This window comes from Anser brachyrhynchus (assembly GCF_964034855.1).
Source record: "Anser brachyrhynchus genome assembly, chromosome: 21".
Lineage (NCBI taxonomy): Eukaryota > Metazoa > Chordata > Aves > Anseriformes > Anatidae > Anser > Anser brachyrhynchus.
The window spans coordinates 6,928,702-6,943,226 of record NC_137714.1 but is presented as its reverse complement, the minus strand read 5'-3'; the positions used below and the strand labels follow the sequence as shown (position 1 = coordinate 6,943,226).

General features: G+C 48.1%; 2 protein-coding genes across 5 annotated transcripts in view; both read left to right on the top strand.

The window, feature by feature from the left end:
* LOC308181324 (uncharacterized protein) overlaps positions 1-1,696 on the top strand; it is a 30,053-nt gene extending 28,357 nt beyond the window's left edge. For all 4 annotated transcript variants that reach the window (XM_080564453.1, XM_080564452.1, XM_080564454.1 and 1 more), the window contains one exon: positions 1,140-1,696. In XM_080564453.1, the coding sequence (XP_080420579.1) occupies positions 1,140-1,250 (111 nt within the window). In that variant the 3' untranslated portion in view covers positions 1,251-1,696. The remainder of the gene's footprint in view (positions 1-1,139) is intronic.
* A 148-nt stretch (positions 1,697-1,844) lies between these two features.
* On the top strand, positions 1,845-10,669 carry FNDC10 (fibronectin type III domain containing 10). The gene has a single exon (XM_080564520.1). It carries the CDS (start codon positions 7,956-7,958, stop codon positions 8,622-8,624), a length of 669 nt encoding a protein of 222 aa, XP_080420646.1. The 5' UTR covers positions 1,845-7,955; the 3' UTR covers positions 8,625-10,669.
* Positions 10,670-14,525: the final 3,856 nt, after the last annotated feature.

Sequence of the window (14,525 nt, the reverse complement as noted above, 5' to 3'; positions counted from 1 at the left end):
TAGGTACGTAAAGAACTGAACTTTTTTTTGGAAGGGTGGAAGCAGGAGAGAGTGTTTTTTTCTTTCCTCATGTGTAAATCTGTAGCTGAGATGAACTCAGAGTTTCGTGGCAGCTGCTCAGGGATGTGTTCTCCATTGGAGGCGGTCTCCGTGACAGGGAGCTGAGTGAATGGAGACACGACAGCCTTCCTGGCAGCCCCCAGAGCCAGCTGAATGTTGCCAGCTACCTTACGGTAACATTTAAGTGGGACGTTTGGTTCACGAGCCTTGAAAGTACACGATTTTTTGTGATTAGCATGCAAAGGAGACGGGGGAAAAAGTACTCATCTACTGGTGCTGGTGAGCAGCACCATTTCTAGATGAGATGCCCAGGGAGAAAGGGGATGCATTTGTTCCATGCTTTATTTGAGAGCCTGGCATCTGTGAAAGGGGCATCGCATGTGCCCCAGGAGGGGACACTGCTGCCTCCTGGCTCACCTGGATGGAAATAAAGGATTCTCTGCAGTCTTGTTAAGAACACCGAGTCGTGTTCATCCTCTCCTTGCCCTTTGTGAGTGGCTGCTGCTGGCGTTTCCTGCAGTTTCAGCATGCTTGCTGATGAATTAAGGGTTTGGGCTGCCTGCTGGAAATGAGGATAAAGAAAAAAGGTAGTGGGTGGGGAGGAGAAGAGCAAAGCTGATGTCAGGAGCTCTCCTTGCCCTGTGTAAGAACCTGGCTTGTGCAGTCTCTAGTTGGACACCAAGGTGCCGGCAGATGCTGTGCTGGCTGCTGCACGTCAGGGCTGGGACTGTTACAGCAGTTCTAAATGTGGTGGAGGTCGGGTATCCTCTCATGGAACAGTGGCAACGGGCTGAGATGTGAAAACCGCGCTGCAATGCCAGGCTATTCAATGTTCCTTAAATGAACAGCTGGTCATGGCAACATGGGCTTCTCAACTCTGCTTCTTGGCAAAGCGAACTGCCGATGTCAGCGAAAGGTCCCTGGCAGAGCTGCATTCCTCCCTGCTCCTGGGTTTCCCAAGCTGGGCTGGTTTGGTAGGACTGCTCTGTGCAGAAGCAGCGTGGCGCTGAGCGTTAGGGTCTCCTTTTCCAGCTGGGCCCTGCTGATTTTTCCTTCCTGGCTGTTCCCTCTGCACCCAGGAGGATCATGGCGGTGAGGTGGATGACAACGATGACCTGGAACTCGTCCAAGAGCGGAAGGAGCACGCGGGCATCCGGGGAGCTGACGGCAAGAAGGATGACTACTACTGAGAGATGCCGAAGGAAGATGGATGCGCTAGGAGTGAGGGGACAAGAACTCCTCCCAGGAACTGGCTCCTGTACTACGCAGAGCCCAGAACAAAGGCAGGAGGAGACGGCTGCCTTGGCAGGCACCGAGCAAGGTGCCTGCAGGTGTGCGGTGCATCTACGTGCGTGGGGCCACTCCTGCTTCTCTGGTTGATAGCATGGAAGTGCTCTCAGACTGTAGGAATGATTTTATCCTGCTGCTTCTTTTAGAAGCATGTGTTGGTTTATCAAGTTCTTCACCCTCTTGTCTTCCCCATCCCCTCTCTAGCTGGAGAATGTTTTTTTTTGTTTTGTTATGTTTTTTTACTGTCTGGGCAGGGGGAGGGATGCAGGACTACAAAAGGGTGCCTGAGCTGGTCCCTGGACTTACTTGACTGGTTGCTAATACAAAGGAATCTGTCTTCATAAAATATTTTGCTCAGTAGTGTTTCTTTAAAACATCCTTTGCTCCCGTCAGAGCAGGGTGGAGAGGGAGGCAGCCTGCTTGTTGTTTGGAGCAATGCAGGGGTGATGGCTACCAGTGAGTACCAGCAGAAATGACCACATGCCAGCACGTGTGTGTGTATGCAAATGACCAGATCCTCTTCCCGGTGCAGAGCCCCTTCCCTGTGACCCAGCTCTGCAGAGTTCTTTCTCCTTGCCAAGGGGTGGTCGGTCAAACCTCGCTGTTAGAACGCAGCTGCAGCACCCCAGCAGCACTGCCCATCCTCAGGCCCTCAGCAGAAGGTATCAGGCCATGTCCCAGCCTGCATCTGCCTCTCGGATCCCAGCATCCCATCTCCCTCCCGTCCTGTCCATCTTCTTTTGATTCCCCCAATATCCGCGTGGATTTCACAGAACTGGGATAAATTACGCTGCTTCTGGACAGGTCTGGTTTTTAATCAGGTTGGGTATTCCTAGTGCTTTGGTGATTCAGTAGATAAAGTCTGTGGTGCTCTGCTTTACTCAGCCTCCAAAACATGTCTGGCTGCCTCAGCCAGACAGAAGGGATGAGTCAGCTGGAGTCCCTGGAACTTAAAATGGTGGCAGCTGAAAGACTGGGCTTCAGCATGCCATCTCCAGGCCTGGGACGTGGCTTCATGTGAGCAGGGCAGAGCTGTCACATCCCCACATCGTGTAAGCGCCATGCACCTGAGCCGTCTCCTAGTCCCTCACCACCACGTGCTGTGGGGGCTCACTCATCCAACAGCTTGTTGGTGAAGGTCCTGATAAAGATTGCAGGAGGGATCTTTGCTCCCTGTTTGCGTTAGACTTTTTAATGCCTTGTTTTGGGGAGTGTTCTGTGGCACTTCTAGACACTTGGAAAAACAACATTTATCTCCCAATAAGTTTGGCCTTTTTCATTTCAGGCAATATTGATTTTTCTACCAGTGCTTCTAATGGAGCTTGAAATTAACATGTCAGGGTTTTCTGGTTGTTCTGTTTTTATTCTGCTTGTGTTTCTTACCAGGACAATCATCAGTCTAAGTCAAACTCCGGGGTTGCCTGGAGTAGTTAATGTTGGCTCTGCTTGCAACGTGTGGAAGCAACAAGAACTGTTTTTCCAGCTGCTTCCCTTTCTAGAGCTGCATCGTCAGGGCAGCTGGGTGGTGCTGCTGGCTGTTATGGAGGCCGGGGAATCATCTCATTAGGACCTCACAGACCTGATCTGCTGCTTGCTGGAACTTGGAGAATACGGACGTGCACTGAGACCAGGAGAACCTCGCTGTGACAGCTTGGAGCAATGTTCCAAAACCCCTGAGAGCACTGACCTGCTCCCGGGAGGACATTTGTTCTGGCTTTTGGGAGCACTCACAACCCACTGAGCTCACTGCAAAGCTGAAACGTGGCATGAGACTGCCGAAGTGACTTGAAATGATTAACGCCGCGTTAGCGCTTTATATTGCCAGCCTTGCTGCATGATGCAGTACTGCTCAGCCACCACTGTCGGCTATAAATAGCACGTTCAGGATGCATTAGCTGGAGCTGCCGCTATCTGTTCGGACGCATCCGCATCAAAAATGCCCCCAGTGCTCAGGTAGGTAGCTACGGTGGTGTTGTTTCACAGGCCAGCGGAGGATCAATGACCAACACTGTCTGTGGCACGAATTTCAAGTCTGTTTGCCCAAGCTGCCCCAGTGAGAAATGTAGTGCTGCTGTCTGCTGAGCTTCATTCACTCCTGCTCTGCCATGCTCCTAGCCTGTGGCTGTCAGAGTGCAGAGTTTTGGACGGCGAGTGAATCAAGAGCTGGAAATAGAACCCCAGGAGGGTGAGACCACGTGCTGAGTCAGACTGCAGGAGCTAGCTACATAAGGAGGCAAATTCGTTGCTTTTGCGTGTCTGGGATGAGTAATCCTCGGAGCTGACTCGGAGGGGACTGTAGCAACTCAGCCCTAAATGTAAAGCTCCCTGCTGGGGGAATGCTTTAGCAGCCATATGTTGCGTGCTGCCCTTAGCAGAGCGCTGAGCATCCCGGCTCTGGGGCTTGTCTGCTATGGCTGTGTGCAAGACTAAAACTGGCGCAGTGCTGCATAAACGGTTAGCTGTGGGTGGTGAGTGCTTCCTTGCCTGGCCTCCAGCAAGTTGCCCCCATTTTGGTACAAGTTCAGTGCTTCTTCTAACGGGAGACAATAAACCCTGTGGGGGGGGAAGCAGGAAAGCAGAAAACGTGTGGTGTTGGGTCTGTCTGAAGGCCGGTAAAGCAATACGTGCTGGTACTGCTTTCAATATGCCGCCTGGGGCTCGCTGCTTAAAGCAAATGGCAGTGCTTGCCCAAGTGGCAAAAGGTTGGGGCGGCACGTCTGAGATGTCCCGGCTGAGTGGCACTGCAGACCGGGGCACAGATGAAGGTATGAGGAACAGCCGGGTTGCTGAGAGAGCAAACAGAGAGGCAGTGTTCACATGGAGCCAGTGCTGGCAGACCGACCGAGCCAAAACATGTATGGTTTTTTGCCTTTCTTACATAAATAATTATCTTTTGCCTAGAGACACAGTGCAAAGCCAAAGGATGCAGTGCAGGGTAAGGTGCGGCTAACCTGGACGGCTGCTACAACTTCCTGATGGGTTGCTCTTTCCTTTCCTTTGGACTCCCACAGCTTGATGTAAAGGAGATTTCTGTAAACAAATGCATTTCCAGGGTTCACGCGGTGACAGCGGTTTGGCCACATCTTTAGTCAGATGATGGGAATTAATAGTACATTCTGTGCCTTTACAAATGAAGGCAGAGATTAGGAAAATATGCCTATCAATTAGTTAAATTGTTAGGCTCGTTACTCATTTACATGGCATTTTATAGGGCTTAAAATGTGACGGGAATGAGATGTTTTCTTGGAGACATCTGAAACAGTTGGAGGAGAAAATGCCCGAAATGGTTGCATATTGTAGGAGGAACCGTCTGCACCTCCACAAACCAAGAATGTCCGCTCATTTATATATATGTGTGTGTGTGTGTATATATATATATATATATATAAAGTGACTTAAGAGATTACCACTTGTTTCTCCCAATGACTGGTGATCATATCCTATGTAGTTTGAGTGCGGCTGTTGGAAAATTTCGGGATTAAATACAAGTCTAACATGGGCTGAGGGAGCTTAGGCCTGCTGGGGATGCACATCCTTCAGCTCTCGTTCCTTCTTTGCACCCTGCAGCAGCACACAACTCAGCTCAACCACCATCTTCGTGCTGTTTTGTATTTGACTGGCTCTGGAGCGAGGCCTGCCGCTTTTGCTGAACTTGGTGCCACTTTAGTGGTAGTGAAAGTCGATAGACATGAAAAGGGTGAGGCAGGTGTTAGATCCCTGGCAGTGACTGGGCTGTTCTGTAACCTGGAGTTCATGTGCACGAAGAAAATGTGGAGATCGAAGGAATGTGTGTCTAGGTCCCTTTTTATTCAACACAGCTGTCTTGTTAATAAAGAAGGAGAACACAGGTCTCCCACTGCAGGCCCCTCGAGCCAAAAGGTCCTAGGATGACTGTGGTGGCCCAAGGATGGTTTTAACACCTTTCACGAACACTTCAGTCCCTTCACTGTTCTGCTCATTTGTGGTTATTTCACTCACAACAAACCTGTTCCAACCCACGCTCACAGGACCAGTTAATCTGATCAGAGCCTGGTGCCAGATCTCCTTGACCACTGAAACAAGGGTAGCTTTGGAGTGCCATCTGCTAGTTAACAGTAGCTGGGAGAGCTGCACAGGTCTTAAGGAGGCAAAACTGGCTTGGTTTGGCTCCACACCTCTCCTGAACACCCCGCGCTTCTCAGAAAGGGCCGTCAGATCGCCATTCCTGCATCCTCGCTGGAACTCCCCCAGGTAAGTTTGCCTCAGCCACCAAGAAGTGCCTTTAGCAGCACAGCACCTCCTCGTGCTCTGCAATCACCGTGTTCTGAGAAGAGCAGCTGGTACTACGACGTTAGCATCCTTTTCTATGCTGATCTCATTTTCAGTAACATCAGTAGGTACTGCTCAGTAGCATGAGATTTCTAACAACTTTCGGTAGGGTGCCAGAAATAATAATAAAAAAAAATCTCTGCATGTGTCTTTTAAACCAAATTTAAACAATTGCACACTACTAAATATTTTATAAGTAAAGATTTTTAAGAAACTCGATACTTTGAAAAGGCAAGTCTTTCGGACAGGAAAAGGTGGCTCAGTATGAGGCCATTTGGTCATGTCAGTGCTCTGTGCATCTAAAAGCAAAACTATTTTAAAAAGTTTCACATTGCTGCAAATTACACTGAATGTTCTAAATAACAGCTTCATTGAAGTCCAAAGTGTATATTTTGTGGTTTGGTTTTTCTGGGGGGACGTGGCTGTGAAATAGAAATAGGCTTCAGAACCTTACTTTTTTATTTTAAGTTCATATAAAACAATAAACACTTTTAATGAAAACTTCCACGGTTTACGGATTGCTGTGCATCTCCAAGTAGGTAAATCTCCAAGTAGGTAACACTGTAGAGAAAAACTACACCAATGCATTTAGGTACATTGCTGGGGTTTTTAACAATATAATGTGATAATGTTTCTACTTCACAAGGTTAAATGTGGACAAATGTGTATGTTCTGCTATAAGGAGGAATGTTCCATCTGGTTTTACTGCCCTAATGAAATACCTGGCCTTTCTTCTCCTTTGTGTGTAGACGCCCGTTTATATTTACCTTTGACCCTTCTTCTTATTGGTTTCTTGCTTGCATTTTGGTTTTATTAATCTGTGAACGTTCCTGCCCTGCATTTAACAAACACCAGTTTCTCTCCTAGTCTCCTTAGCTGGTCAGAAATCAGCACCTTAAAGATCTGGGCCGGGGCTGCAGTTACATTGCTTTCATTTAGCCATGATACTGAAACCATGCTGTTGAACTTGGTCTTTGTTCCGCAAGCAGCAGTTAAAACTGTGTTATGTACCCGTGTGTCCACCTCACTAAAACTGTGGGGAAGGAGGATGGCTGAGAGAGGCTCAGGAGATGGTGGTGGAGATCCTGTGCTCTCTACTCGCACTGCGTGTCTTGTACACTAAAACCCGAGGGATGCTTCCAGTCTTCAGAAGAGTGGTTCTCAGCTGCGGTCCGGGGAGACCTTCACAGGTGATTTGCAGATAGGTTGTGTTGGGATGGCACGGCGTGGTCCTTTCCTTTCCAAAGGGTTCTGCAAGAATGTTGAAAGGTGGCTGCCTGTGTGACTACCTGTTCCAAAAAGCTGGCAACTTTGGGAGAAAAAAGGGGGGGCTAAATTAGCTGTCACCTGTTTCCTTTTTTAATTAAAGCAATTTTTATTAGAGAATGTTGTCGATGCTGTTAATTGTAGAGACTTTTAGATCCTTTAAGTCGGTCATTTTGTGAGCACTAAAGCTTAGTTTTAAACGACATTCTGTATTTAGAGCGAAGGGAGAGAAGCATCCCAGCTTCCAGCAGGATTTATGGTTGTCCACAGCCCTTTTGTGTGGATGGAAAGTAAGCAGCTCAGAAGCCAGGAATTAAAAGCTCTCAGGACACTATGTGAAACCTCATCAAAACATGAATGCTCATCCCCACCGTTATGGGTGCGGAATGAAATCTTCAAACTGGAAAAGACAGGACTCGGTGCAACTTTTACCAATTTAACTGTTTGGAGAATTGTTAGGGGCTGCTTGGGTGAAGTCCCTACTTCTGCTTCTTTTATTAGCTGGGGCTCTGCCGCTTCCACGCGTGGAGATCTTCCCTAAGGGGCTGCGTGGGGTGGTCTGGCTGCGGCCAGGAGCTGCCTTTTGGCCGCCCCTTACACAGAACCTCTTCCCCTTGTCCGGGGGTGGCCAAGACCCCCAGTTTTACCCCTGCCAGCAGCTGGGCTGCGGGGGATGCTGGTGGTGGTGGCGCTGCGGTGGTGCTGGGGGGTCCTTCTCACCGAGTTTCTCTCAGAACCTGAACCCCCCCCGCCCTAAAGCGGCCAGGAACCAACAAAAACAGAAGGCAGAATCCCCACAGCCCCCGTTTCCCTGCCAGCCCCGGCGCCCCTCACGTTCCCCCCGCGGAGCCGGGCGGCCGGAGCCAGCCGCAGGCCGGCGGCTGGAGCCCCGCAGCCCGGCGAGAGTTAACGGCGGAGCCGCCTCTCCATTGGCGGCCGGCGCGGCGGCTGCGGAGCCCGGGGGCTTATAAAAGGGGCCCCGGCGCCGGCGGAGCGCTGCCGAGCCCCGGCTCCATGCCGCGGCGGCCGGCATGCCCAGCCCGCTGCCGGCCCTGCTCGCCCTGCTCTGCCTCTGCGGGCCGCCCCCCGCCGCCGCCCCCCCGGACGAGCAGCAGCAGCAGCAGCAGCAGCAGCAGCAGCAGCCGTGGTGCCCCTACAAGGTGCGGGCCGAGGGGGCGGCGGCGGCCGGGCGGCTGTGCTTCCGACCCCCGGCCCGCGGCTTCCAGTGCTCGGCCCGGGCCTGCCTGGCTCACCGCTCCCCCGGCGGAGCCCTGGTGGCCAACGCGCTGCGCAACGGCAGCGTCCTGCTGCAGTGGGCCCCGCCGCGGCCCGCCGCCGGCCTCCGCGGCTTCGCCCTCAACTGCTCGTGGGACGGCACCTACACGCGCTTCCCCTGCGATAGCGTGGAGCTGGGGGCCTCCTGTCGCGACTACCTGCTGCCCGAGGCGCACGGCGGGGTCCGCTATCGCCTGTGCCTGCAGCCCCGCTACGCCCCGCCGAGGCCCGCGCCGCCCGCGCAGTGCGTGGAGTTCCGCGTGGAGCCCGCCGCCATGAGGGACATCGTCGTCGCCATGACGGCTGTCGGCGGCTCCATCTGCGTCATGCTCGTCTTCATCTGCCTGCTGGTGGCCTACATCACCGAGAACCTCATGAGCCCGGCCGGCGGCGGCGGCGCCTCCGCCGCCTCGCGTCGGGCGTGAAGCATGGCGACGGTCCCCACGACCCCGCCGTGGCCCCGGGCTGCTGCTGGGCTGTTCTTGGTTTTTCTTCTCCGACAGGGAGAGAGATGGGGTCTCTGAGCTCTGTTCCTACCGGTTCTGCCCACGGCGTCGCTTGAAGCTTTGGTCGGCTTGGGTTTGGCTTTTCCAGGCTCACGGGATTTGGGGTTTTCTTGTGTGTTTTGGAGATCCTCATTTGTGTAAAGGGGGGTTTGCAGCCCGAGCCATGCTCAAGGTCTGAACTTGTAGGATCGCAGTGGATTAAAAGCGAATGGTGGCAAACATCCACAAGTGCCAGAAAAAGTTCTGCTGCTAGAAGCAAGTGACAGATCCCACAGAGGGCCCGTCCGAGAAGACTCTCAAGAACACGCTCGTTTTAAACCTGCGCTTAAATCTCCTTGCTCCAGACATGCACTTTTTATTTATTTATTTATTTTCCCGAGGGGGAGCGTCATTTAAATCCACGAGAGAACAAGCCCCGTGCAACCCCACAGCCCACAGCTAGCCGTGTGTTTGATCCAAAGCCCACCTAAATCCCCCCGATTTACGTGGGCTTTGTATCGTGCCTTATGCTGCTCCCAGGTGCTTGGGGCCGGTGGGGTTGCGTGATGGGGTGGGAGCCCTTTGAGCGACCAAGGTGGTGGTCCCCACAAAAATAGATGAAATTAGTAGAGGATGGAGCTCAATTTCATTGCGGACGTATGAACTGATGCTTAGGTATGAAATAAGTGCAATGTAAGCGAACACCCATCACTGCCCTCTTAAATGCATCCCCCCTTCTTTTTTTTTAGGAGTGCCACGTGCAGCTGCACTGAGGTAAAATCATCTGGAACACAAAACCCACTAATGTTGTAGCCGAGTGTTTTGAGCATAGGAACACTCATCGTTAACTGCTCACTCAATGCTGTAGTCAACAAGGTTTTAGCCATATTCGAGTATTAATTCTCTTGTGCCTTAGTGTTGAGAGTTTGTCCCATTTCTATTGGTATATCTGTTCTTGTAGTCTTCATAGACAACTGTATCTCCCCTCGTGGTTTTGTCTCTGAAACTGGTGTGTTCTTTTGTTTTTGAAAACAAACTTAGGCTGGTCAGTACTTGAACTTCAATATATACATAAACTAGAGTCAGTTACCATCTGAGAGCTATTGTGTTTAGTTTTTATTTAGTGCTGTTTGTATATAGGTGACTGCTGTAACAGACAATGACTTTGTATCACTTAAACGTACCTAAAGCAAAAGTAGGGGAAGGGCTCTTCTGTAACGGGGTATTGCTATTAAAATACTTCAGTTTCCTATGTGATCTGTGTAAATGTTTATCACTGGTGAATAACCCATGTGCTTTTCTTTTGTGGAATAGTTTGTGAAGTATAAACTTGCTATTAGAGGGTAAATACAGAAAGTATATGCAATCCTTAAAAAAAATGCAGTATTTGTACTAATCATAATCCCTTCAATAACTTCAATAGGCGGTTAAGGAGCTGAAGGACTCTGTTTCACCAGGCAGAAATACCTGTTTGTTATTCTCGCTTTGTTTGCTTTCTCACATGCAGCTGACTCTAAATTTAACAGCGTTCTCTTTTTATTTATTTGCCTGTGTGCTTGATATAAGCAGCCTGACAATATCTAGAATTGCAGTAATGGAAGGACAGTGTCATTCATTGTCACTGAAGGACAATGTCATATTTTTTTATCCCTAAGGAGATCGGCTGCTCAAAGAAAAGGCAATCACTTTTTATTGTATCTAGTGGTTTAGTTCAGTGAATTTAAACACCAAGTGAATTTGGACCAAAGGTCTTTCAAAGGTTTCAAGTCAGTCTTTCCTGTAGCCAGTTCTGTACAGGACTGCTGGAATGCCACTGATTTTGTATATCTCTGTCAGCCTCTGTCAACCAGTGTTACTGTTTTGTTCCTCATTTGTCGTGAACTGCCAGATGTGAAAATTAAATGTGTAACTGATGAGTCTTGTACCACTTCGGCATTGACCTTAATAAATTAAGAAAATAATGAAAAGAAATGAAGAAAATCACAAATATTGAATGGTTCAAGATTTGTTTGACTCACAAAGTGAACAAATATGGTCATAATGATACTGCATTGCCTACTGTAAAATTACAATAACATTATCGGGAATATGAAAATAGGTATTCTCTGAATACTTGATTTTTTCTTTACTGGAGGTTTAGGATCACGGGATAATTAGGTTGGAAGGGACCTTTGGAGGCCACCAAGTTCAGCCTCCTGTTCAAAGCCATGTATGAAAACTCACTGAGCCAAGCCCATTAATTATGGTAGCCAGGTGTCTGGTTTTGAGTATACACAATCCCTGTTTGACCTCTGAATGAGCTTTGCCTTAGTTCCCAAATCCCTCTTTCTTTGCCAATTCAAGCTACTTCATTTCTTGTGCAGCCAGCACTGTTCATTGCGGTAATGCTGATGTCAGGGAACTGAGCACCACATCAAATTTAATTCATGGATTTGTATGTGACTATTTTCAATAAGACACCTCTGCACTTAGTGATAGGATATGGTTGTCTGCTAAAACAGCACCTTTTGTATCTACTACAGAAGTTATTTGTAGTCATCTCACATCTTGATGCATCTGCCTCTGTGGATTGCCTTGCAACTGCGTGCTGGGCAGAGGATAGACAAGCAAGAGCAAAAGATGTAGAACAAGAACATAAATCCTGCTGGAGGAAATTCTGTAACTCTCTAAAGGATTATTTTTATCAGTGTTTTGCTCTCCATGCATTATAGATGGGATGTGGGAAACAATATCTCGTAGCTTCCCGTTTATTTTCAGTGGATTAAGTTTTAATTGGACACAGCTTGGTGTCTGGAAAAGAAAAGAGTGTTCCCTTTTTGTGTGTGTGACATTAAGCAGAACGTCTTCCAAAGAACTGATAACTGGTAGTTTTGTTGATTTTTTTTTCACTCTATCATGAGTATAGAATTTTCTTACTGGTAGCAATGGGAAAAATTCCATGTCAATAGACTCGATATTCATTTGACTCCAACAAGCCTTTGTGTGCAACTGCAAGTTAAAGTAAGCTTTATCCAGTATTTGCAGCAATTCCCAAAGCATGCAGAGTATCTTGCAGAGATATAAGCAATCCTGGCCTGCCCAGGCAGCAGTAAAGTGGCAGTATGCTGATTTATAACTGCCAAGAAACTGGCCATTATGTACCTAATGCTTTAGGAAACAGTGGAGATAGCTTCTAAGGCAACTGCACAGTCTCCCTATTACTATACAAGTACCTGGGTGTTAAAAATCTGTAGGGTGCACTCTTAGGTGATATATAGTCTTGCATTTATCTGGTAATTTCCAGTACAAATATCAGGCCATGTCCATTTCTGCAGGAGTTAAAGTGGAGGATGATATGCTTGTTTTTTTTTTCTCTCTCTCTCTTGTCCTGTGTTAAATGTGAGGAAAACAACAGCTTAGATGGAAGCAGCTCAAGCTCAGCCTGACCTCTGCTTTGAATCTTCTGGAGGAAGCAGTCTGAGCCTTAGGCGAAGAATCTCTCTTCTAATTCCATTAGGGTACGTTCTATGGTACATAAAAGGAAGGGCTGCTTGGCTTTGGAGGTGCAAGTTAAAGCTGGTACTTTGCTTCCATGGAGACCTGGAGTTGAAGTCTTCGAGACTGCTGCTCTATTTCACCAGCATGTTCCAAAAGAAAGGCTAGGAAGAGTGGGCTGAAAGGAGGAGAAGTGACAGATAACAGTTAACCGTGTCACGTTCCTGTTAAAGGCTGAGTAATTATAGCAGCGATGCTTGGATGGGTTTTCTTGCAGCCTTAGCCTGAGCAAATACACCCTGTCTGGTATTGCTTTCAGCACTATCTGAGGGTCCTGCAAAGAGGTAAAATGCTCCGAGCATTGAGGGAAGGATGTAGAAAATAACACAGCCTGGTTTAACTTCCTTCCACAAATTTCTGCATGTCAATCAATACACAAGGCTGGAGTCTTCACACAAACCTGCCCCCTCGAAGTGCTTATGTTGCCTCTATTCTATTGTTGGCATTGCTCTCAACTATCTGATTTAGGCCGCTCGTCTCTCTCATGCGAGAATTGGCCTGGTCCTCCTCTATCCTTTGCTCTTTCTGGTGAATTCTCCCCCACCGGAGTAATGGAGCTGCCAAAATCACCCTTCAGATGCCTTCTGCAAACCAAGAAAATGTGATTTCCTTCAGCAAGAGAAACAGCCCGGGACACTGTCTTTATGTGAGTTTCAAGGACTGAGGTGTACTGAGTAAAATACCCTGATGTATCTCCAGTGTTAAACTGAGGGAAGACAGAAAAGCTTGTGTGTAGCTCCTGTTTCCAAAGAGAAAGCTCCTATTTCCACAGAGAAAAGGGGGAAAAGGCTTTTGTGCAAAGTGCACAGAGTGTTTGGGATTGATCCAGGGTGTCAGACCCATTTACTTCTTGTTAGGGGTGATTCAGCTCTCCATTCAAACCCATCTTGGGAGCTTTCTCCCATAGCCCAGCTCAGTGGAGCCACTGCAACATTTGGCTGCCACCTAGTGCTGAGAAAGAAAACAAGCCCAAATTCTCTGCTTTTCAGGGAAAAAGTGATTGCTTGGATCACTTGAGTCACGTTCTTCTGAATAATGGAGTATGTGGCTTACATTGCCAGGCAAATGGAACTTATATGTGTGTGAAATCTGGGAATAGGACACATTTGGGAAAAAGATGCAAAGACTGCCAGGAAAGATATTTGGTATTTATGAAACAGCTTTTTGCAGAGATGTAATTAAAGTGTTGCATTACAAACACAGAGTGAAAGAAGTTCCCAAGGCCTTACATTATAAAATTGGAGTAATTACTTTCTGGGTGTTTGAAAATTGCCTGTATATCAAATGAGACAGGATTGTGTAGTAGCTGAATTGGGGGACTTGGATCTGGGGATGATTAGAATGTATCACCTGCTGTGGTCACAGCAAATTATAAAATTTCTGTCTGGGCATATGTAGATGAAACATAAGAGGACGTGTATATATATGTGTGCCTGAGACTCCTCAGAACTGTAGAAGAACTAAATATAAATCATTAAGAGCCCCTGGCTGTGTAATGGAATTCATGGCGGTTGTGGGTAATATATCAGCACACTGAAGTTGAAGAATGTCTTGTAGATTCTGCTTTTAGAAGATGAAAATGCAGCATGAAATGCAGATTTGCACCAGTGAAATTCCTTTTAAACTAGAACAGATTTCCAGAGAGGAAGACAGATGCACAAATGGAAATGAATTTCCTGGTAAGAGTTGTGCGATGTGTCAAAAACCAGTAGGTGCTGAGCGCTGAGCCTGTTCCCTGCCTGCCTTCCAAGTGGTCCTGCTGGGGTCACAGCTACCACAGCCATCCTCCTGCTGCTTCTACATTCAAGGGCTCGTCACAAAAGGGTGAGCAGCTCACAGCTTTGCTGTTGGGATGAGCGTCCTAATGAGTTGGTTGTTGTACGTAAACAAAATTTTGTTGTATAGGCATTTTTGATCAAAAGTATGATCCCTCTTAACAGAGGCGGGAGAGGCTGGTAAATGACAGGGCTCAAGCGCTGACACATGAATTTCCCCTTGGTGTCCTCATCACATGAAGGGTGCCTTGGCTCACGAAGGTGACACTTTTCCCTGATCTTTTTAGTTTGGAAAGGCTGAACCGCGGTCTGGGAGTTTTGGGAAGACCAGAGTTTTCATTGTGGTGTGGTGCAGGCCTTGGGCAGTGATGGAGTCAGTCAGTATAGGAGCAGCTGTTACTATTTTTCCAAATTCTCTTTCATTCTTTTAAGAGAAAGATTTGAAGCTAAAGCTTGTATCGAGACCTTCCAAAAGCAATTTAGTCAGTGGATAAACTGTAGAGCTTTCTGGGCCTTTTGAGTAGGCTCTGGA